We start from the raw sequence: 24,392 nt of genomic DNA, 5'->3' as shown, positions 1-24,392 counted from the left end.
ACAGTCGGTTAAGGGTCTGACTTCCAATCAGGTCATCATCTCACAGTTCGTGGGTTTGTGCCCTGCGTCCTGCTCCGCATTGACAGCTTAGAGCCTGGAACCTGCTTCGGATTCCTTGTCTCCTTTTGTCTCTGCCCCTCCCCTCTTTGTGCTCTCTCTCTCTCTCTGTCTCTCTTTGTCTCTCTCTCTCCCTCCCTCCCTCTCTCTCAGACTAATAAGTAAAACAACATTTTTAAAAAATAAAATTTAAAGAAAAGTTTGGGGCAGCTGGTGGGTCAGTTGGTTGAGCCTCTGACTTCTGCTCGGGTCATGATCTCACCGCTTGTGAGTTTGAGCCCCACGTCCCGCTCTGTGCTGACAGCTCAGAGTCTGGAGCCTGCTTCCGATTCTGTGTCTCCCTCTCTCTCTGCCCCTCCCCTGCTCACGCTCTTTCAAAAGTAAATAAACATGAAAAAAATTATCAATTTGGGGGAGGGTATTCTCTAAGACCTGATAGATTAGCACAGTAAGTAATTCACACACATCACTTACATAATATGTGTCATTTCTAAATAAACACACGTGTGTGCACTGAGTGGGGGGCCCAGCTCGGAGTTCTGAGGCAACTGGTAGACAGGAGGCATGCTGGAGGCTGAAACTGAGCCTGAGCTGCGCTGGGAGCCTGAGTCAGGCCTTGGCAAGCTCCCCCCACCCCCACCCCCACCCCAGCCAGCAGGGCAATGCACGATGCGTGGGCACGAGCTAAGTTATGCCTCACAGGCCCTGCAGCGGGTGTTCCAGAGAGAAAACCAGAGACTGGGACAGGTTTGACACCCCTGGGCCACGCAGAGTGTCAGAGCACCTGATGGAGCATTTCGGGAGAGGAAGCGGAGGGGGGGCTGTATGCAGGGTCCCCTGCCAGGTGAAGGCTTGCACTGGCTCAGTGATAATTCTAGCAACATTTGCTATTGTTTGTTGAACATCTACTACTTGCCAGCATCCACACTAAGTATTACAAACAAATTATTTCGTCTTTGTGGGGTGGGTTCTGCTGGTATCCCCTGTTCTATTAAGGGGGAAGCTGAAGCCTCAGAAAGGCAAAGTGACTTGCCTGACACACAAAGCAGGGGAGAGAAGAAGTCCAGCTTTTAGAGACATTAATTCCTACATGCAGTGACATTCTCAATGAAAACACCAGTGGATGTGAAAACATTTATTTTCGGTGTGCCTGGGTGACTCAGTCGGTTAAGCATCTGACTTCAGCTTTGGTCATGATCTCACGGTTCATGAGTTCGAGCTCACCATCAGGCTCTGTGCTGACAGCTCAGAACCTGGAGCCTGCTTCAGATTCTGTGTCTCCCTCTCTCTCCGCCCCTCCCCTGTTCACACTGTGTGTGTGTGTCTCTCTCAAAACTAAATAAACATTAAAAAAATTAGCATATATTTTTTAAGGAAATAAATATTAAACCCTTGGACCTATTTAGTGAACAAAGATAATAGTTAGCCACTTTGTTTTTATATATTTTTAATTTGCGTCCAAGTTAGTGAGCATGTAGTGCAATATTGATTTCAGGAGTAGAATCCAGAGTCATCACTTACATACAACACCCAACATGTGTCCTCCTCAGAGCCCCTCACCCATTCAGCCCGTCCCCCCACCTGCAACCCTTCCAGCGACCCTCAGTTTGTTCTCCACATTTAAGAGTCTCTTACGTTTTGTCCCCCTCCCTGTTTTTATGTTATTTTTGCTTCCCTTCCCTTATGTTCATCTGTTTTGTATCTTAAAGTCCTCATATGAGTGAAGTCATATGATTTTTGTCTTTCTCTAATTTCACTAGCATAATCCCCTCTAGTTCCATCCACATTGTTGCAAATGGCAAGATTTCATTCTTTTTGATTGCTGAATAATACTCCATTGTATACATAGTACTCTTCTTCACCCATTCATCTGTTGATGGACATTTGGGCTCTTTCTATACTTTAGCTATTATTGATAGCACTGCCATAAACATTGGGGTGCATGTGCCCCTTCAAAACAGCACACCTGCATCCCTTGGGTAAATACCTACTAGTACAGTTGCTGAGTCATAGGGTCATTCTATTTTTAATGTTTTGAGGAACCTCCATCCTGCTTTCCAGAGTGGCTGCACCAGTTTGCATTCCCACAAACAGTGCAAAAGAGATTCTCTTTCTCCACATCCTCGCCAACATCTGCTGTTGCCCAAGTTGTTAACGTTAGCCACTCTGACAGGTGTGGGTGGTATCCCATTGTGGTTTTGATTTGTATTGCCCGGATGATGAGTGATGTTGAGCATTTTTCATGTGTCTGTTGGCCATCTGGATGTCTTCTTTGGAAAAGTGTCTATTCATGTCTTTTGCCCATTTCTTTCTGGATTTTTTTTTTTTTTTTGGTGTTGATTTGATACACTCTTTGTAGATTTTGGGTCCTAACCCTTTATCTGATATTTCATTTGCAAATATCTTCTCCCATTCCATTGGTTGCCTTTTAGTTTTGCCGATGGTTTCCTTTGCTGTGCAAAAACTTTTTGTCCCAATGAGATGCCAATTATTCATTTTGGCTTTTGCAAAAAAACATTTAGGTCTGTGCAAACCACACACTAGAACTTTTGCTTCTCTTTGCTGAGCACTTATTCTGTGTCCAGAACCTTCTACAGGCACCTCCTTTAACCCCTAAGAAACCCTGGAAGGTGGAGGGACAGGGGAGGAGGGTAACCCACTAGGTCTTCCTTATGGATTCCTAGGCAAGCAGCTAGTTCTTTATTTTTTTTAATGTTTACTTATTTTTGAGAGAAAGAGTGCATGCAAATGGGGGAGGGGTAAAGAGAGGGAGACAGAGGATCTCCCTCTGCGCTGATAGCAACAAGCCGATGCAGGGCTCGAACTCACAAACCATGAGATCATGACCTGAGTGGTAGTGGGATGCCCAAACTCCCTGGCGGAGTGACGGGCTGAGCCAAAGCAAGCCGGCCCCTGGTGGACTTCCGCACCAGACTCTGACTTGCATTTTTATCTTCTGGTGTGTATTTCCCCTAAGGGATCCAAGATGCGTTCTGTCCTGTGACCGGCTCAGATACAAGCTCTGGTATTATCCCATCTCACAGAGGAGAAGACTGAGTCTCACAGAAGTGAACACATGCCCAAGGCCACACAGTGGTTCAGAAGCAGGGGCTGCGGTTTCTCTTAGTTCCCCGAAGGGGGCTGACCGGGCAGCTTTCAGGCTGTCACTCTGAGCTGTCTCCAGCTGTGCCAGAGGAGGGAGGAGAGAGGGGAGGCGGGGAGGAGGAGACTGGGGTCTACCCAGCTTGTCGGTGTCCAGAGCTCCCAGCAGTTCTCGCCTGCTCCCAGAAGAGCGCCCAGGAAGGGCCTCTCTCCTCCACCCAGGCCTGGAGGTGGCTTCCTCGGGGGGTCAGGATGCAAAGGTGGGGGTTGTGGGCCGCGGCCTCCCTGACCCTCCTCTCTGCCCAGGCTTTTCCGCAGACGGACATCAATATCAGCCCAGGTGAGCACAGGGGCCGGGAGCGGAGCGGGCAGGGCCAAGGGCACCTCCCAGACACTTGAGGCTCTATCAGTGAGGCCTGGCTGCCTGGGCTGCAGGCCTGCCTGACCCCAGCTGTGGAAGGAGCTGAGCTGAGCACCCCCAACCCCCTCCCGCCCCCACCCCCACGACCAGTCCTTCCACCTCCCCTCCCTGGACCCCAGGGGCATTGTCCTAGGGTCGGACCCCAAGAGTCCTGATTTTAAATCAAAGCTTTGCATCTTAAAAACTGTGTGACCTTGCCCAAGTTTCTTAACCTCTCTGAACTCAGCTTCCTTTGGAAAATGGGCGTGAGAGGGGTACCTGTGGGGCTACTCTGCGTGAAAAGTAAGACAGAGGGGGGGAAGTGCTTCATGCTTGGTGCCTGGCAGCATAGGAAGGTCTGAAGGCGGGATTTCTGTAGGCATTTGGCCCCTGGGCTCCCCACCGCTACCCTGGCTCCTAGGGAGCTTTTGGGCCGGCTGCTGCGCCACCATGGAGCATGCATGGTTGTCCCTCTCGTGACCTCCCTGGAGGTCACTGCTCTGTGGCCCACTTCTGAGGGTTTTCTGTGTCCCCAGGAGCTGGGACCTACCAGCCTCGGCGTGTGGCCTCCCAGTGTCTAGCTTGAAAGTCTCAGGGTTTCAAATGAGCTCAGTTTCTTCCTTGTTGCAATGCGGAGGCTGGGGGCCCACCCTGGGGACCTGTCTGGGTGAGAAGACTCTGGAATCCTCCCGTCTGTACAGGGCTGAGGATCCTGCCTGTCACCTCTGCCGCGAAGGTCATTTCCAAATGTTGTTCAAAATATATAATAATGATAACAATAATACCGGGGCCCCTGGGTGGCTCAGTCGGTCAAGCATCCGACTTCAAACTCACGTCATGATCTCATGGTTCATGAGTTCAAGCCCCGCCTCGGGCTCTGTGCTGACAGCTCAGAGTCTGGAGCCTGCCTCAGATTCTGTGTGTGTCTCTCTCTGAATCCCTCCGGCGCTCACACTCTGTCTCTGTCTCTCTCTCAAAAAAAATTTAAAAAATAATTTTTTATGTCTTTTATTTATTTTTGAGAGACAGAGAGAGACAGCGCGAGCATGGGAGGGTCAGAGAGAGAGGGAGACACAGAATCTGAAGCAGGCTCCAGGCTCTGAGCTAGCTGTCAGCACAGAGCCCGACACGGGGCTCGAACCCACGAACTGTGAGATCATGATCTCAGCCGAAGACAGCCGCTTAACCGACTGAGCCACCCAGGCGCCCCTCAAAAAAAATTTAAAAGGGGTACCTGGGTGGCTCAGTCGGTTGAGCATCCGGCTTCAGCTCCGGTTATGATCTCATGGTTCATGGGTTTGAGCCCCACGTTGGGCTCTGTGCTGACAGCTAGCTCAGAGCCTGGAGCCTGTCTTCGGATTCTGTGTCTCCCTCTCTCTCTGACCCTGCCCTGCTCGCACTGTCTCTCTCTGCCTCTCAAAAATAATAATAATAATAAAAAATAAAAATAAATAAAAAACATTAAAAAATTTTTTTAATTTAAAAATTTCTTAAAATAATATTATCTATAACTAACTAAGATGTACACAGCCCTCAGTATAAGGCATCGTTTCAGGCACGTTTTTGTGTAGAGATATATTTAACCTTCACAATAACTTTGGGCAGAGATACTGTTTTGATCCCCATTAAAATACATCTAATAACTAACTACTTTTAAGAGTCCCATAAGACCACCTTATTGGAGTGTTACAATGTTGGGGTGAACTTAAACAGTGGGGAGATAGGGTTGCCCAAGAAAGTGCCTGGTGCCCAGGTACATTTGAATTTCAGGTAAACAATCATCTTTCAGCATATTATGTAGGACAGGGGCCTGGAAGGCTCAGTCGGTTGAGTATCTGACTCTTGATCTTGGCTCAAATCATGATCTCACAGTCTGGGTGTTCAAACCCCGTATCAGGCTCTCTGCTGTCAGTGCAGAGCTTGCTTCGGATCCTCTGTGCAATTCTCTCTCTGTGCCCTCCCCCGATCATGCTCTCTTTCTCTCTCTCAAAAAAAAGAAAATTAAAATACATATGTGTGGGACATAGGTGTAAAATTATTTGTTTATCTGAAATTCAGGTTTACCTGGGAACCTTAGTCTGGCCGCCCTGATGATGGGAAATGAGTGCTGGCCTCAGTTCACTCAGGCAGGCGTCGGAGGCTGCAGTTCCCTCCTAAAATCTCTGAGCGTCTGCTGCCATCACCAAGGACCACGGACTGGGTGGCCTCGACAACAGGAATCTGTTTCTCGAAGTTCCGGGGGCTGGGAAGGCCAGGCGCTGCCTGATTCCGCTCCCTGGCGAGGGCCCTCTTCCCGGTTTGCAGATGACCGCCCGCCCATCGTGTCCTCCGGGGCCGAGAGGGAAAGAGCACGTGCACACTCTGGTTCTCTCTCCCCTTTTTTATTTTTTAAGTTTGTCTATTTTGAGAGAGAAAGAGAGGAAGGGGCAGAGAGAGCGGGAGAGAGAGAATCCCAAGCAGGCTCCACGCTGTCAGTGCGAGCCCAACTCAGGGCTCGATCTCACAAACCATGAGATCATGACCTGAGCCGAAATCAAGAGTTAGATGCTTAACTGACTGAGCCACCCACATGCCCTTCTCTTCCTCTTCTTCTAAGGACACTAGTCCCATCATCGGGGCCCCACCCTCTTGACTTCATTGAACCCTAATTACCTCCCAAAGACCTCACTTAACCATTACGTTGGAGATTAAGGCTCCAACATATGATGGGGAGGCGCCGGGAGACACAAACATCAGTCCATAATAGTGTCTTTCATCCTTGCTCTTATGCCTTAGTCTCCTCATCCACGCAATGGGCGAGCAGGAGAGAAGACGGACAAAGTATCCTTGAAGTCTACCTTGTATATCCCAGTCTTTGCTGTGGAAAGGGCCTGAGGCTGAGTTTGCAAGTGAAGTGGGAACAGCTGGGGAGTCTCTCTCTCTCTCTCTCTCTCTCTCTCTCTCTCTCTCTCTCTCTCTCTCTCTCTCTCTCACTCCTGATGCCCATGGCATCTCTGAGCATCAAGTTTCCTCCCCTGGAAAGTGGGGATGATAACGGTGCCTACCAAATATTTAGGGGCTCTTCACTGAGACCATGCAGATGAAGTGCTTAGCACACAGTAGGTGCTTGAAAACCAAGTTGTTGCCGTTAGTACTTCTGTTACTGCAGTTGTTGACGGTATGGGAAAAACGGCCAGGAGACCCAGTTTTCTGTTGTGACAAAGACCTCCTTTGGAGAAAGGAGCTTCCAGACACCTGTCCCCCAGCTGGCCCCCACCTGCCTGAGCGGGGAACTGAGATCACTTCAAGCTGGGCAGTCTTGGAGAGCTCAGATCTGAGGTTGGCAGGAAGCGCTGGGGGATCCACTGAGCACAACCCTCCCATGCTACACGTGTGGGAACCGAGGCCTACGGAGGCCAAAGACCCGGCCAAGGTCATCATCTGCCACCACGGGGTCGTTCTCCTGTTCTCAGTTCCCAGCCCGGCAGTAAGTCTGGTTCGAGCCTGGGCGGACACATCTTCTTGATGAAAGTGACTTGACTCAGAAGAGGACGCGTGAGTGCAGGTGTGTGTGTGTGAGTGAGTGTGCATGTTGATGGGTGACGAGGGAGGGCTCATCTTGGGTCTCGGGGGGGGGGCCCCTATAGACCAGGAAGCTGAGTGCACAGCCAAAGCCCTCCCCATCGAGAACGGGCCTAGTTTGTCCTCTCCCGGGCACCCCTAGCTTTCTTTGCAGAAAAGAGCATTGCTCATATTAGTATTCATCCCGGACTCCTGACCTGCCACGGACGTGCAAATATGTGCACATAGTGCACCCGAGCCACCCCTCTAGATTTGCTTGAGATCGCTTTAGACGCTTCTGGGAGACTGGGGAGGCTTTAGCCTTTCCTTAAAACCTTTTCTCCGAACCTGGCTTTGATCCCATAGTTTAAGTGGATTAATGAGTATAAAGTGCTTAGAAGGGAGCCTGGCACCCAGTAAAAGCTGCCGAAATATGTGCCCTTATGATTCTTCAACCGTTACCATCAGGTTTCATTTCCTGGCCCCTGAGGCCAAGAACTCTTCACAGCAAAGGAAATTCCAGCAAAGTGTTTGAAGTTTGAAGCTCACGGGGTGGACGGGCATCGGGTCTTCTCTTCCCTCCAGGAAGCTGGCGGTGCACCCGCAGCTCCCCGCAGGTTTCGGGGCCCAGACTGTCTCTGCAGGAGTAATAGCTAATGCTTATTAGAATGCCAACCATGAGCCAGGCCACGGCTTCCCTGTGAAGTAGGCGCTCTCATCATGTCCATTTTACAGATGAGAAAACAGAGGCGCAAAGAGCTGAGTGTCCAACTGGGGCCATTGGACTCCAGGGTCCAAGCTGGAGCTCGGAGGTCTGGGCAACTGGGCGTCCCTACTTCCTTGAATACACCTCAGAGCCTGAATCATAGAGTCGGATCCCAGAGTGCCCCTTGGACACTCTGGCCCATCCCCTACCCCTCCTCCATGGTTACAGAGCACTCTGCATATCTCTAATATGCATCTTAGTATATGATGACTCATTGCTGTGTGTGTGTGTTCCTCTCTCTAGACTCAGCAACTAGAGGGCACAGACCTCAAAGCCCAATAGGCACCCAGGAATTATTTGCTTAATTAACTTTTGGTCATAGCTCAGTCTGCTATAACCTATGGTAAAAATCCCAACCACCAGGGAGGCTTAAATAATCGGAATTTACTTCTCACCATTCGGGAGCCTGGGAAGTTCAAAATCAAGATCCTGAGCAATATGGTTCCTGGCGAGTATGCTTCCAGGCTTGCAGATGCTGTCTCCTCACCCGGTGGAAAGAGGTAGGGGGCCTCTGGTCTCTCTCTTCTTATCGGGGCACTCATCATGGGTTCTCCCGTGACCTCTTCTAACCCTCATTACTTCCCAAGTGCCCCACCTCCCATGACATTGAGGAGTTAGGACTTCAGCATATGACTGTGAGGAGGTGGTGACACAGTCCCTGATGCTGATAAATTTGGTGTTTGATCGATTTGTCTTACAAATGAGAAAACCAAGACCAGGGGAAAAAAAAAAGGTTTCCTGGAGGCACTTAGTGTTTAGGGATTTCTAATATCAACACCACTTGCTAGCTCTGGGGGCAAGTGACTTCTGCTCTCCGAGCCTCAGTTTCCTCAGCTGTAAAACGGGGATGATACCGAAACCCTTCCTTGGCTGGTCTCGGCAGCTACCCACCCAATGAATGGCTGCTGCTGTTATTAACAATATAAAACACTTCCCAGTGCTCTTTCCTCTGTATCTCGTGGCCTCGAGAGTGGCCCGGAGGAGGGAAAGCAGAGCTCAGGCATGAGAAGCCCGGGACCACCAGCCCAGGACCTCCTGCATGAGGGGGACCGTCTGATGGTGGGAGGTGGGAACCAGGGAGACAGCACAAAGTGAGGGAGCCCTCCCGCCGTCCCAGTGGCCACCTTCCCGGCCTCCTGGGACATCTGGGGCCCTGGAGTGCGGGCGGGGTGGGGGCTGGGACGTGGCCCCCGCGCCTCCCTCACCTCCTCTCCTGGCCGGCTCCCAAGGCCGATCTGGGCGGGAGGCAGCATGGTAGTGCCTTTGTAGGCGGCTGGAGTGGTGCCAGGGGAGCGGGCAGCCAGATTGAGTGGGAAGGTGACAATTTCTTCTTTTAAAAAGAGAGAGAGGGAGAAAAAAAATGAGGCCTGAACTCCACTGGTGTGTTCTTTTTTCTTCATACGCTCTCTCGGAGCTCCCAGAGACTTTGAGTCCCACCCCAGCCGGGAGACCTTGGTGGCCTTTAGGGCTGCTAATTGAAGGAAAAGACCCAGCAGCCTCCCGGTTTCCAGAGCAACAAGCTCTTTTGTGCAGCCTTCTGCTCTCTTCCCCTCCACCCTCCCTCGTCACCTCTGGCCTCCTCCTTGCCTTCTCACCCTCTCCTAGTCCCAGCTTGGCTGAGCCATTTGCAGGTCTCCACATGTTCCCTTCTCTCCTACCTCCGGGCCTTTGTACCTGCTGTGTCCTCACCTGAAACTTTTCCTCTGACTCTTACCTTTCAGGTCTCAGTGGAGAACCACCCCCCCACCCCAGGAGCCTCCCAGATCTCCAAGCCCTTAGAGGCCACTTTTTGGTGCTTCTGTGGCTATACCCTGAAATTCCTCCGTCTGGGAAGGGGACTCTGGTGTCCTGTCCTAATAACCCACAGGCTCTTTGAAGAGACAGTTGGGGCTGCCACCAGTTCAACTATGGATACAAAGCAAAGCAAACAAACAACCAGCTTCCAAGAATAATTTGGGGGCTGCTGCCTCAAGTTTTTGCGGGCATGACCCACGTCCACAAGTGACATATTAATGACATTTTACTTGTGTTTATTTTTCTTAAAAAATTTTTAAACGATTTATTTATTTTTGAGAGACAGAGCATGAGCAGGGGAGGGGCAGAGAGAGAGGGAGACACAGAATCCGAAGCAGGCTCCAGGCTCTGAGCTGATATAGCTCAGGGGTCTCTGCTGGGGAGCTCGGACCCACAAACTGCGAGATCACAACATGAGCTGAAGTCAGAGGCTTAACCCACTGAGCTACCCAGGCGCCCTCCATGGGTATTTTTCTTAATGTCGATCTCTTTTGACTGTAAAGCCCAAGAGCTCAGAAGTACCCTTTGTGTGGCTGGCTACAGTATCTCCAGCATGGAGCCAGCTAACTGCCTGAGCCCCAGTGGGTACGCAAAGAGGATTTGTTGAATGAAAAAGGGAATGAATGAATGTCGAGACCATCAAGACTGAGTCAAAAGGAAATGGGCGTAAATCCAGCAGGAATCTCTAAATTAGGTCTGGAGCCATACAGCCTAGCTTTAAAAACCACCTCTGCCCCTTCAGAGCTGTGTGGTCTTGGGCGTATTGCTCAACCTCTCTGTCCGTGGTTTCTTCCTCTATAAAATGAGAGTGATGGTGGGATCTACCTTGTAGGATGTGTGAAGACTAACTGAACTGATATGTACATAGACCTTGACACCATTCCTGACTTAGTAGGTTTTGCCCTGTTTGTTACATTGCCATCATTACCTGACTTGTCAATCTCTAAACCTGTAGAAACCCCTTCCAGAGAGAGACACAGATTAGTGAAGGCTACTCTGGGGTTTAGGCTGATGAAAGGCCTCTGGGATCCTTCTAGTCTCCGTTTCTAAAAATCCCAGAGGGAAAGGGGTGTACGATACCAGGCAGGGTGGAGTTCACTCTCATCCCACGTGCAAACACGTGGCTTTTTGCCTCCCAGATCCTTCCAATTAAAGGCCTTTGCCTGCCCAGGTGTAAAAAGGGATAATTGAGCAGTGACCTGTCGCAGCCCCATTTTCTGGTGTGTTTCACCCCAGGCATCCATAACCACCATTTGTTCAGTGGAGAAAATCAAAGGGACCAGGAGGGTGAAGGAGGGAGCTTGTTATCCACAGGGAGACTTTCTTTTAAAATAGCCACCAGGCTTTAGGACCCAGGAGAAGCCTTTGCACCTTGGGGAGAGGAGAATAGGAACCCTCACCTCCTCCCTTCCCCTTCCTGCTTCCTTCTTTTGATTATTAATGTCTCTCTGCATCTTCAAAGGCAGTGTCACTAAGTTCCTACAAAGAGCTCAGCAGCATCCACTGTTTCCATGGGGGGAAGAAACCAGGACTGACCAGCATGGCTGCCTGGGGTGGAGGAAGGGCCATTCTGGTCAAATGAGAAAGCGCAGTGGTCAGTGCTGGGAGGCATGGAACCTTGCCGCTTAGCGTAGCTCTGGTGATTAAGACATCCGACTCTTTCTCCCAGATAAATGCACATGCACACATACACACTCTCGACTTTGCGGTTAATTTCAGGGGACTTAGTGGGTCCCTGAAGCCCCATCAACCCCTGAGCTAATCATTAATAATCATACTGTTACAGGGCAATCCATATACGCCAAGCATCTGGAGAACTTCTCTAGAGTAAGGTGCTGAAAGACTGTGAGCCATTCTTAGCCCTGTTGACTTCCCATGATGAAGCATCGTGTAGACTTGAAGATCAAAGACTCTGGTGTCAGGAGGTCTGGTTCAAATCCCTACCTGCCACTTACTAGCAGGATGACCTCGGGCAAGTCCCCTAACCTGTCCAAGCCTCCGTTTCCCTATAGGTGTGCGACACATCTCGAATGCTTCATAAATGCTGTCCACTACTTTATTATTCAAGAGCTCAGCCAGCTATTACAGTGCCTTGAAAGGCAAAGAACCCACACCCTCGGGTGGCCACAAAAGGGCTCCCAAAGATCAGCCAGTTTGACAGCTGAATGTGTCATTGTCACATGTCATGTTAGGCACAGAGCTGGCGGCTGGGACCCGGACCCCAGTTGGACAGACTCTACCCCAACCCCGCCCTCCGCTGTGGGTGAGCTCAAGGCAGGTTCTAGCATGCCTTCCTCCCCCTACCCGTCATCTTGAGTTGTGGTTTCCAAAAACGGGTATCTCCTAAGAGGCCTTCAAGGAGGGCTGAGCCTTGGGGGAGTTTTATTGTCTCAAACGTGGGTTTTCCATCTGTGCTGTTTCAGAATTAAGGATGCTTCCTGAACCCCAGGAGTTCGCTGGGCTACAGATATAAATAGTCTTGGCTGGAGTGTGTCAATAAACACATGGAGAATTGTCTGCCCTCACCAGAGAAGCCAGAATTACAAATCGAAACGAGGCACCTTTTTTTATGCTTACAAAATTTGCAAAGATTGCCATTAAAGTGATCACGCTGGGCGGTGGTGAGGGCACGGTGAGATGGACACTTGCAGACGTCACCGTGGGAGGATAAATTGCTTTCAGGAGGCAATTTAGCAAATTGTATCAAAGCCTTCAAAATCTCTCCTTGGAAAATCTTCAGAAATGCTGAAAAAAAAAAAACTTGATGTACAACGCTATTCCTCTCAGCATTATGTGTATTTGTTTTTAAAGAAGGGTTATCCATAAATAGGGGAATGGTTAAATAAATTCTACGGGGCCCACTCAGTAGCATATTCAAGAGCTATTTAAAGCAATGTTTGCAAAACTTTATAATAACATGGGGGAAATCTATTCTAATTTTTGGAACTCTGAATATTGACAGGTATGGATAGTACAGTTTTTACAAATCATGCATTCAAGCATGACACGAAGAAAAAGACACCAAAGCAGTAACATTTTTCAAGGATTCTGTAATGAACATATATGACTTTTGTCGTTTGCTAAATTTTAGGTATGCATGTATTTTTTGGACCTCAAGCATAGGAGTTTACTCATCACAATGGGACATGTTTTACTTTACTTTCACTCTTGAAAAGATGTCAGAAGCTGTAGGAACAGCGTTTCCCCCTGCCATTCTGTTTCCTCTGCCCACAGCCATGCCCGAGCTGCCCCCCGCTTCCCTGTGCCCACTATTCTGGATGGAGTTCAAAGGCCACTGCTACAGATTTTTCCCTCTCAATAAGACTTGGGCCGAGGCTGACTTCTACTGTTCTGAGTTCTCCATCGGCAGGAAGTCTGCCAAACTGGCCTCCATCCACAGGTGAGTGGCATCCGTCCGCATAACCCAAGCACCCCCTTTGGAACGGGGAGTGAAAACTGGCATTTCTCACTGGTGTGTCTGTTTGGTAATTCAAGCTAACTTGGATGTAGCCCCATTCCTCATTGAAACTAATCCATCCCAGGGCGCCTGGGGGGCTCAGTTGTTTAGGCAGCTGACTTCGGCGCAGGTCATGATTTCCCAGTTTGTGGGTTCGAGCCCCATGTCGGGCTCTGTGCTGACAGCTCAGAGCTTAGAACTGCTTTAGATTCTGTGTCTCCCTCTCTCTCTGCCCCTGCCCCACCCCTGCTCTCTCTCGAGTTCTCTCTCTCAAAATTAAATAAACAATAAAAAAAAAAAAAGAGAAAGAAAAAGAAAGAAACTGATCCAGGCCACTTCCGCACTGAAACAGTAGAAGGCAAAGCATTCAGCCTGGGAAGCTAACAGCATGCTGCAGGCGTGTGCCGATTTTGTGCTGTACCCTGCAGTGCAGCACCCGGGGCTTGACCTGTGCTACAACTCATGTATATATACCACTATATGAGGAGTAATAGCCGACGTTTATTTGCTGTTTGCATACAGCACCGTTTTGAAGCTCTCTCGACCTGTATTAGGTATGTATCGTCCTTTTTACAGTCACGGAACCCGATCCTCCAAGAAGGTAACTTGCTCAAAGTTACATAGCCAGAGAGTGGTGGAGCTGGGATTTGAACCTGGACAGTCGAATTCCATAGCCCACCCACCAAGGCCACCTTCAGCGTCCCTCTGCGTCTCCTAAGCCCCGGCCACACTGACCATCTCAACGGTCTCCGGTCTGGTCCAGCCCTTTTACTCCTCCAGACCTTGGCACCTTCTGTTCCCTCTGCTGGGAATCCCCACCCCCATCTTCTCCTCCATCTCTTCCCTGAAGTCGCCCGACTCCGTGGCACCCTAACTGCACGCATTGCCCACCTCTCCTGGAGCACTCTTGCATTGCCTTTTATTTATTTCTTTGTTTACTTGTATATTTATTGACTTCTTTTGAGAGAGAGAATGAGCGCAAGCTGGGAAGGGGCGTAAAGAGAGGGAAAGAGAGAATCCCAAGCGCACTCTGACGCTGGGCTCGATCTCACAAACCCTGAGAACATGACGTGAACCAAAGTCAAGAGGCAGATGCTTTACTGACTGAGCCACCCAGGTGCCCCTGCGTCACCTCAATGCCTTGCTTCCGCATCCGACGGCCTTGCTGATGTTTGGCTGCCCTGAAGCCAGGTGTGCTATGCTCCACTGGCATCCTAACTACTAATTCACAATCTTGCCTCTGTTTTTCAAGAATCTCAGAGACTTGAAGTCAGAAAGACAATTGCTTCTTTATGCTTTAGAGTCACTGAGTTTTGTTAAGAGCAGGGGTCCTCTATCTTAGTTCTTTTTTTTTTTTTAATGTTTATTTATTTTTGAGAGAAAGACAGAGAGAGTGTAAGCGGCAGAGGAGCAGAGAGAGGGAGACAGAGAAGCAGGCTCTGAGCTATAAACCCTATGTGGGGCTCGAACTCATGAACCATGAAATCATGACCCAAGCCAAAGTCAGACACTCAACCAACTGAGCCACCCAGGCTCCCCTATCTTAGTTTCTAAATGAATCCTCCATGTAGTCATCCCACAGATACATAGAGCTCCCACTGTATTCTCAGTAGTGCTGGAGAAGCTGGGAGGCAGCCATGGTCTATTAGAACCGGAACCACTTCAAGGATTCAAAGCAGAATTTAACACACATGTGAGTGATGGAATCTATACTCGTAAAGAGGCAGCGATGAGGCAGTCCAGAGATTCTCAACAGCAGGAAGCCAATTCCACCCCTAATGGGAAGACAAACCAGCCTTATGGGAGCCGGAGCCACCAAGGTGAGGCAGCAACCCCCCTTCCGCGTCTGGCCCCTCCCCCCACTTGCAGGGCAGCTGACAAGAAAACGTGGGAAAGGCCATCTTCAGGGCAAATCCCCTGACACGGTGCTGAGCAGGGGACCAGCATGCACACAGATAGATCAAAGAAGTTCTCAAAAATGTCGAGACTGAGACATGAGATACTCGGAATAAAGAGTACATTTTAAAATGATTCCAAGTGAAAATTTCTCTTTAGCCAGCCTGTAGGCCGGACAGTTCAGCTTATAACCTCATGGTTATAACCTCAGCCTCGGTAAGCTGGCCGTCAGCGAGGATTCCAGGCAAATGCGGGGGGTTTCCAGCCAAATCTTGACCCAGTTCTGGTCCTCTGTGCCTCAAACTTACCTCTTCCTGTCTTCTCAACTCTGAACGCCCCTCTTTTCCCTTCTTGTACTAACATTCTCTCCCTTTTTTCTCTTTTACGGGTAGTTTTCCATTTTGGTATATAATACTTTTTTTTAAGTTTATTTACTTGAGAGAGAGAGAGAGCAAATGGGTAAGGGACAGAGAGAAGGAGAGCGAGAATCCCAAGCAGGCTCCGCACTGTCAGCGCAGAGCTCAGTGCGGGGCTCAAACTCACGAACCATGAGATCATGACCTGAGCCGAGATCACGAGTCACACACTTAACTGACTGAGCCACCCAGGAGTCCCAGTATATGATACTCTACTGAAAACATGCAGGAAAGTTGAATCTGAACAACTCCTTCCCCTGTTATATGTGAAGTTCAGTTCATAGAAAGCTAGACGTCATTATAAAATCTCAAATTACCTCTTGTCCTTGACACACAATCCAATTCTGGTGTTTTCTTCATGCTTTTTTTTCCCCTCTCATAATTAAACACGCAATCAGCTTATGTCTATGGCGCATCTGATTAAAGCTTCAGACCCTTGCACTGTCTGCTTACCTAATAATTTCTGCCTTTGTTTCAAGTGACGGTTGAATTGAATTAAGTTCATCTGATCTACACTCCTTATTACTTGCAGTAGCACCTTGGGCCTCTCTATATTCCGGTTATTTTCACCAGATATGGGGAAAATGCAATAAAATATGGAAATTGTTTCCCAGGCAGGTGCTAAATGCTAAATGGCTAAAGATGACAAAATAGCTAGGCAGCCACTCTACCAGGTGACTGCTCAACATGTACGCTCTGAAGTCAGTGTAGGGGACCCCGAACTGTGCATGAGAGAGGCATTTGGGGATGCCAGTGCTTACCCAGCAGGGTAGGACCAAGCTCAAAGACCCACTGGGGTGAAGAACACTTTGTCCCCAGAAAATGGATCACTCACATGTGTCAGAACACATACTCTTGAACCATCAGTATCGAACAGAGCCTGCTCATGGCATGAGAGAAGGTGTCAAATAGAAATAAGACTTGATATTGGTCTGTGTGGTCCTTGTGGCTCATTTGGGGCCACCAGACCTTGAGAAATAGAGAACTAAATGAACCAGCCTGCCTCTGAGGGGTCAGAAATGTGTGCCCCCATCTCCCTCTCTCCTGTCCCTGCCCTGTTCACGCTCTATCTTTCGAAAATAAATAAATGAAAAAAAGAAAAAGAAATGTGTGCTCCAGGCGCTCCTGGAATGGATAGGGGGTATTCCTGGAAGGTTTCCTGGAAGAACTGGACCTGGATCAGGATGTTCAAGGATTAGGAAGCTTAAAGACTGGGAACGGTGATGTTCCACACGAGGATGCCCATGGGAGATGCGATGGGTCTTCAGGGCACGAGACTCAGACCCTCCCGGACTAGCCTCAGCTCTGCCACCTCCTCCCTTCACCGTCTGACCAAGGAGACCAAGCATCTGAAGTTCTTACAAAGTTAGCTCAACACTGAGTCCTCAGCAGTGGGAGCGGTTCATTGTTTCATTCATTATAATCCTCGGCATCTCAAGGGGGTCAGTTCTTACTTCGCGTTCCCACGTCAGATCAGCTTTCTGAGGGCAGGCACGCCCCGCCTCACTCCCTCTCCTTCCCTTCCAAGTCCTCCCACAGTACCTCCGTCTTAGTCCATTCAGGCTGCCATTACAAAAATACAACAGACAGGGTGGCTTAGAAACAACAGAAATGTATTTCTCCCAGTTTGGAGGCCAGAAGTCCAAGATCAGGGGGCCGCCTTGGTCAGGTTCTTGGTGAGCCTGCTCCCCGGCCCACAAATGGCCATTCTCGAGCAGCATCCTCACACGGGGGACCGGGGACAGGTGAGAGCTCTCTGGCCCCTTATCGGAGCACTGATCCCACTCAGGAGAGCCCCACCCTCACGACCTATCACCTCCCAAAGGCCCCACCCTCTAGCACCGGCTCACTGGGGTATTAACATATGAATGTGGGTCCCTGTGTTCACAACAGATGAATATGCGGTTCCAACATAGGAATTTGGAGAAGACCCAAAGACTGAGTTCATAACAACTGCAGCTCCCTGAAAGTGATTGTCTGGAGAGCGGTGTTGAGAAAGACTCCGTGCCAGGATTCTGTGTGCTTCTCGAATGGATGGGCAATGTCTTTCACAAACACAAAATTAAGCAGAAGAAACATGGGTGCTCCGATTTGCTACCAGGGCCTCAGGACAAAGGGAATTTAATAGGAGACATTTAGACAAGGTGGCAGCCAGTGGAGAGCGGCCATCAGGTGAAGCCGATGACAGCAGATACATTTTGTTGCAGCATAAAGGGTACCTCCCCCGGTCCCGATTTGAAGTGAGTTATTTGTTAGGTATTCGGTCTGAGGCTGCTAATATGACTTTATAATGATTTCTTCAACATACGAAAGTTTACTGTAGTGCCAGCTGGAAGCCAAAACTGGGGATCCCTTGTCCGTGGATCTGCGCCTCGGGGTCTGTGTACTACTTGAGCGGAGTCTGATGTCTGTCCGTTCGCTCCCCTCCCTCGCCCACCCTTGTGACCTCTGCCAAGGGCGCTCCGCGGGCTCCCTGAGAGCAGGCGCTGGTAAGCGGTTCCCTCCCCCGCAGCTGCAGTGCAGCAGCTCCAAGCCTCGGGTCCACACACAGCTGTAACCATGCGGGCGTCCTGAACTTGGACTTCTAGCCTCTAGAAGTGTGAAAAACAGATTTCTGTTGTTGAAAGCCACCCAGTCTATGGTATTCTGTTAGAGCAGCCTGAAAAGGCTGACGCTTTCGAAGCGGGGTGCACTGTTAACTGACGGGCTCCGGTGTTGCTGAGTGGGCTACGCAAGTTCAAGCCCCGAGCTGAATTTTCCAGCGGGGGGCAAAAGATTTTGGAGCCAGTATGTGAGCAAAAACCTGGTAGGATATGTAAGGACTGGCAGCATAAGGAGGGCTTTTGAGAGAAAACAAAAAGGTCTAGTGGAGATTTCCATTAAGTTATTTGATGTGCACAGTGCACCATAAACCCCTTTGTCTCTTCAAGAGTTTGTCAATATAATCCACCTCATTTGCTGGTGTTTTTGAGACAGATTTAAATTTTTAGGATGAATAGCTGTGCGGAGAACTGCTTTGACCTGGCATGAATCCAATCCAGAGGGACCATGAAAAGACAGTCACAAATGGGTGATGTCATTTTTTTTTAATGTTTGTTTATCTTTGAGCAACAGACAGAGAGACAGATTCTGGGCAGGGGAAGAACAGAGAGAGAGGGAGACACAGAATCCAAAGCAGGCTCCACGATCTGAGCTGTCAGCACAGAGCCCAGTGCGGGGCTTGAACTCACGGACCGTGAGATCATGACCTTAGCCGAGGTCGAACGCCCAACCAACTGAGCCACCCAGGCGCCCCCGAGTGATGTAATTAAAAAAGAAAAAGACGGAGGCGCACCTGGGTGGCTCAGTCGATTAAGTGGCCAACTCTTAATTTCAGCTCAGGTCATGATCTCGTGGTTCGTTTCGTGGGTTCGAGCCCCACAAAGGGCTCTGCGCTCACAGCCAGGAGCCTGCTTCAGAGTCTCTGCCTTCCTCTCTCTTCCCCCCAACCCCCCACTAGAGTTCTCTCTCTGTGTGTGTCTCTCTCTCTCTCTCTCACACACACACACACACACACACACACACACACACACACACACAAATAAATGTTAAAAAAGAAAAAGAAGGAAAAGGCAGGATTGTATCATACCCTCCATTTACTTTAAACCCAGGAGGTTAACAAGGATTGCTTTCAATTTTCAACTCCGCCGTGTGAAAAGAGACAACGAGTAACAGACTACTGTGTTTCTTGCATTTGCAGCTGGGAAGAGAATGTCTTCGTGTATGACCTCGTGAACAGCTGCGTGCCTGGGATCCCCGCTGACATCTGGACGGGGCTTCACGATCACAGACAGGTAAGGACGCGATGGCGCTCGGGTCCCCTTGTAAGCTCCAGCCTGGATGCCATTTTGATTTTGCCAGCCTCTCGCCTGGAGCCCATGTGGCCGGTCACTGCCGCGTGCCCAACACATGGGGAGAAATCGGACACCAGCATGCCCCAGGTAGAAGGCAGTGCTGTGGAAGAGTACATGATGGGTACTGAAGAGGATCGGGCAAGGCCTCTGGTTGGCTTTGAGTTCTCAAAAAAGTGGACACGAAAACGTGGTTAGATGTGTAAGATATTTCTGAAGGGAAAGATCTGTGAAGGAAGAAAGAGGAGGGGCGTACGTCTGATGATAGCACAATTCTGAGAACAGCTTGGCTCTGCCTGTGGGGAGTCCTCACCGCTTGAGGAGCCCCGCCTGGGGCAGGAGGGGGCTGGCACTGGCACCCCTGAGTACCTGCTGAGTCACCCGCTAGCCTGGTCTCACTGTGAGTGCAGTGGTGAATCCGAAGGGGCAGGGGAGGGGTGGGCTCTGCTCCCTGGAGCTGGTTCTCCCGAGGGAGCTCTAAGCAGTGCATGCCCACGGCTGCCACAGCCTCCCTGCGTTACAGACATTTAGGCTAGTATGTAATGGATAAATAGGAGTCAGCAAGAGGAAGAGCATTCCAGCTAGAGGGAACAGCATGAGCAAAGGTCCTGGGGCATGAGAGATCGTGACCCATTCAAGGACATTAAAGACCACTGGGTCTAGGATGCAGAGTGGGGCAAGGAGCAAGGCAGAAGGGATAGCCTGAGCCAGATCTCACACCTGGCAGTAGCCCAGCAGACTCCCCCTGGGAATTTTGTCCCCGAGCTTTCCCTGGGTGAGCTGAATGCTGTCTCTGCTTTGCATGTCCACGACCAGCCCTGCCTCCAGAGTCCCGCGCAGAATAGGGTTCCAGTCCCAGCCCCCGTCCTGTGCTTACTGGCTGGGGGGTGACGTGGGGCCAGCTTTTTTCTTTAACCTCTCTGAGCCTCCGTTTCCTCAGCTGTAAAATTGGAGTAATGATAAAAGTGCCTCGTTGTGGAAAGGAAATGAGCTCAGTCTGGAGCTCGGGACACTGCAAGCGCTCATTAAGGCCGGTGGGAGTTGCTGTCAAATACAAAAGCCACAGTAGGAGCCAGACTCAACAGAGACACATATATTTTTAAATCAATAGAATTCACCTTGCAAGAACCTATATAGAAGTTATAATTGAAAAAAAAACCCACAAGGGGCACCTGGGTGACCCACTCGGTTAAGTGTCCTTCTTCGGCACAGGCTGTGATCTCACGGTTCATGAGTTCAAGCCCCACATCAGGCTCACTGCCATCAGCACCTGCTTGGATCCTCTGTCCCCCCCCCCTCTCTCTCTGCACTTCCCCTGCTCATGTTCGCTCTCTCTCTCAAAAATAAATTTTAAAAAACCCACAAAACTTCTATTTGTAATAATAACTTTAAAATGGGATTATGGGGGCACCTGGGTGGCTGAGTCGGTTGAGCATCTAACTTCATCTCAGGCTGTGATCTCGCTGTTTGTGGGATCGAGCCCCACGTCAGGCTTTGTGTTGACAATGTGGAGCCTGCTTGGGATCCTCTCTCTTCCTCTCTCTCTGCCCCTCCCTCACTCTTTCTCAAAAATAAATTTAAAAATGGGATCATAGGGGTGTCTTGCTGGCTCAGTCAGAAGAGCATGTGCCTCTTGATCTCCAGGTCGTGAGTGTGAGCCCCACACTGGGTATAGAAATTACTTAAATAAATAAACTTAGGCAAGGAAAGAAAACAGGATGATAACTTATATTCAATATTTAAGTACAGTAATAACAAACAATACAGTAAAAGGGCTTGTTTTTAAAAATCCTCCTTACAGAGCACTAAGTCCTTTGCGTGCTTTACTTCATCACTGCTCACCATAGCTTTCTGAGGGAGAGATTAGCTCCATTGTAAAGGTGTGGAAACTGAGGCCAGGGGGGAGGCTACGTAACCTGTCCAGATGGCCTGAGGAAGTGGATGGAGGCAAGCCCTGGCCTCTGTCTCGGAAGCGGCCCGCTGTTTCCATTACCTGACGTCACCTCCGTGATCATCAGTCTTTCGGGGGAGACTTTTCTAAGGACTTGAATAAATGCAGAAATGACTCGTGTTCCAGAACATTGTGAGGATGTAGTTCTTCCCACAGTTAATTTGCACATTTATTTTAACACCAATCAAATTCCCAACAGGAGTTTTCTTGTTATTGGACAGAGTAGTCCCACACCAGGCAAGAAAAACACACATTACATGGACAAAAGGAAAGAAATGAAGGGCGACTGCCGACTGCTGGTAAATTAAAAACAACAACAACAACAACAACAGTGTAGTAGTTAAGTCTTGGGCACGGAGCCCCACCGGGTTTGAATGCCAGCACCGATGCTTTATTTAGCTGTGTGAATTTGGCTAGGCCAATCTGAGCCTGAGTCTTCTCATCTGTGAAATGGACATGAGGCTGCCCGCTTGGAGGACCGTGGGGAGAAAACGAGTAAAGCACCTGGCGGGGCAACTAATAAACCTTCAGTAAACGGCAGCCAGTAGTGGTGGTAATCCCGGCAGAACCTCACATCAAGCTGAGGACTTTTTTTTTTTAACGTTTATTTATGTTTGAAGGAGAGAGAGACAGAGAGTGAGCAGGGAAGAGGCAGAGAGAGAGGGAGACACAGAATCCGAAGCAGGCTCCAGGCTCTGAGCGGTCAGTGCAGAGCCCGACGCGGGGCTCAAACCCCGAACTGTGAGATCATGACCTGAGCCAAAGTCGGATGCTTAACTGACTGGGTCACCCAGGCGCCCCAGGACTTGTGTTTAAAGTTTATTTACTTATTTATTTTAAGGTTTTTTGAGAGGGAGAGGGAGAGAGACAGAGACACAGAGGGAGCGAGGGAGAAAGAGAACGCATGCGCGCACATGCGCTCCCACGAGTGGGGGAGGGGGGGAGAGAGAGAGAGAGAGAGAGAGAGAGAGAGAGAGAGAGAGAGAGAGAGAGAGAGAGAGAGAGAGAATGCCGAGCAGGCAGGGCTCGATCCCACAAACTATGAGATCTTGACCTGAGCCGAAAGCAGGAATCCAAGCTTAACGGACTGAGCCCCCCAGGCGCCCCCAAAGTGAGGGCTCCTGTACTGTTCTGTATGGAGGCATTCGAATGTCACCCCTGAGCTGGGGCTGGCTCTGATGCCAGGTCTTTCTCTCCTGGACTGGCTTCCTCCACTCCGCGTGGGACCCAGGAAGGGCAGTTCGAGTGGACCGACGGCTCCTCCTATGACTACAGCTACTGGGACGGGAACCAGCCGGATGACGGCGTCCACAAGGACCCAGAAGAGGACTGCGTGCAGATATGGTACCGGCCCACCAGCGGTGAGTCCCAGCGAGATCAGGGCTCTTGCAGGGGTGCGGGGGAGGAGCCGGGATGGCAGGGAGACTGGTGCGTTAGGGGGCTGGCGGGGGCGGCGGGAGCGGGGCCCTTCTCCGCAGCGGATACAGTTTAACAGTATGTAGTGGGGCATTGCTGGCCTGCAGACTGTGTTTGGATTGCAAAGGTATTAGAGGCAGAAGCAGGGGACAGGTTCAAGTTGCAGGGCTCATACAGACCGTAGGATGGTACCTCTGTGTCCGCTCACCGATGCTCTGGAGTGGCAGCCCCGCCCCCAGGCTCGGGCTGCGGACTCCTGGAGCAGAGAGATGCCTGGAGCAGCACCCAGGTGTAAGTCGTGAGAGGAATACACACCTGGGCCCAAGCCCTAGCCTTGCTGCTTTCTAGCAGTGTGTCCTTGCAGGGAGTCCCTTATTCACTCTGAGATTCCGTTTCCTCGTCTGTAAAATGGGTTTAGTAACCGTTCCTACCTGCAGGACAGATGTGAGGATTATAGAAAGGACAGTTGGTCCGCCATAAATGCTCTTTTCAGAACCCCAGCTCTACCCTTTATTAATTGCGTGGCCCAAAGCGAATGCCTTAACCTCCTGGTGGCTCCCAGTCTTCATCTGCGAAATGGGCCAATAATACGTAACTCACAAGATTACTGTGAGGAAGAAAGAAGTGAATGTACTTAAAGTGGCCACAGCGGTTTGCACGTGGCGTTAGCAATCACTGCCGTCAGCCTTAACATCACCGGTCCTCATCAACCCAGTCTGGAGAAGGAAAAACGATTAATATTCTCATTTTGCAGATGATGAAGTGGAAGCTCAGAGATGTTAGGCATTTTGTTCTTGGTCACACAGCCAGTAGTGAAGCCGGTTTCAAACATGGATCCACCAAACTCCAGATTCAAGCACTGCTGTTTCTGTGCCCCTTTTTCTTTCCCTGATTCGAGGAGGGAGGGAGGCAATAGGCACTTGCTATCCTGGGAGCCAGTCTGGAGCCTGGGAGTCAGAGCTGAGCCCAGCCTCTGGGTGAAGGGTGTCCCCCCCCTGCAGTGGCATGTCACCACCAGCCTTATGAGAGAGAAGGGCTGGACGGCAGCCTCATCAAGCATCAGCAAGAGAGGGATGCCAGTGCAGACATGCGGCTGCCAGAGAGGCCTTTTACTGCAGAGGGGCGGTGAGGTGACTTTTACTGTGGTAGGTGGACCCTCACCCAGATTCTGTGCTTCTTCCCACTGCAGCTCTGAGGTCATGGAATGATAACACCTGCAGCCTCAAGTTCCCCTTTGTCTGCAAGATCGCGCCTCTGACCATTCCCTGAGCCCGTCTTGCCCCCAGAGTGAGCCCAACTCCAGCATGTCATGCACCTGTACCTAGTGTGAGTCTGACACTCAATAAATGTGAGCCCCAGAGGAGATAAAGCTCCCGGACAGAGATGTTTCTTAAATTTTTAATGTGTATTTTTATTTATTTTGAGAGAGAGGCAGAGAGAGAGAGAAGGAGAGAGGCAGAGAGAGAAAGAGAGAATCCCAAGCAGGCTCCACACTGTCAGCACAGAGTCCAACACAGGCCTCAATCTCTTGATCCATGAGATCATGATCTGAGCCGAAATCAAGAGTCAGACGCTTAACCGACTGAGCGCCCCCAGCGCCTCACCAGATGACACCCCAGGCTGGGATTTTAAACCAGCACGTCTTAATGATACAGAATGGTTACTTGGTCACACTGAAACTGGCTTAATTAAGAAACAGGGGTGGTG

The 24,392-nt window shown here is 50.0% G+C and overlaps 1 protein-coding gene across 6 annotated transcripts in view; it reads left to right on the top strand.

Moving 5' to 3' along the window:
* Nucleotides 1-24,067, top strand: part of SYT17 (synaptotagmin 17) — a 101,305-nt gene extending 77,238 nt beyond the window's left edge. For all 6 annotated transcript variants that reach the window (XM_029947990.1, XM_029947991.1, XM_029947984.1 and 3 more), the window contains 4 exons: nucleotides 12,894-13,059; nucleotides 19,168-19,261; nucleotides 22,501-22,630; nucleotides 23,875-24,067. In XM_029947990.1, coding sequence (XP_029803850.1) covers nucleotides 12,894-13,059; nucleotides 19,168-19,261; nucleotides 22,501-22,630; nucleotides 23,875-23,954 — 470 coding nt within the window. In that variant the 3' untranslated portion in view covers nucleotides 23,955-24,067. The remainder of the gene's footprint in view (nucleotides 1-12,893; nucleotides 13,060-19,167; nucleotides 19,262-22,500; nucleotides 22,631-23,874) is intronic.
* Nucleotides 24,068-24,392: the final 325 nt, after the last annotated feature.

This window comes from Suricata suricatta, chromosome 8 (assembly GCF_006229205.1).
Source record: "Suricata suricatta isolate VVHF042 chromosome 8, meerkat_22Aug2017_6uvM2_HiC, whole genome shotgun sequence".
Taxonomy (NCBI): domain Eukaryota; kingdom Metazoa; phylum Chordata; class Mammalia; order Carnivora; family Herpestidae; genus Suricata; species Suricata suricatta.
The sequence above is the reverse complement of the archived record's forward strand: the minus strand, read 5'-3'. Positions and strand labels throughout refer to the sequence as shown.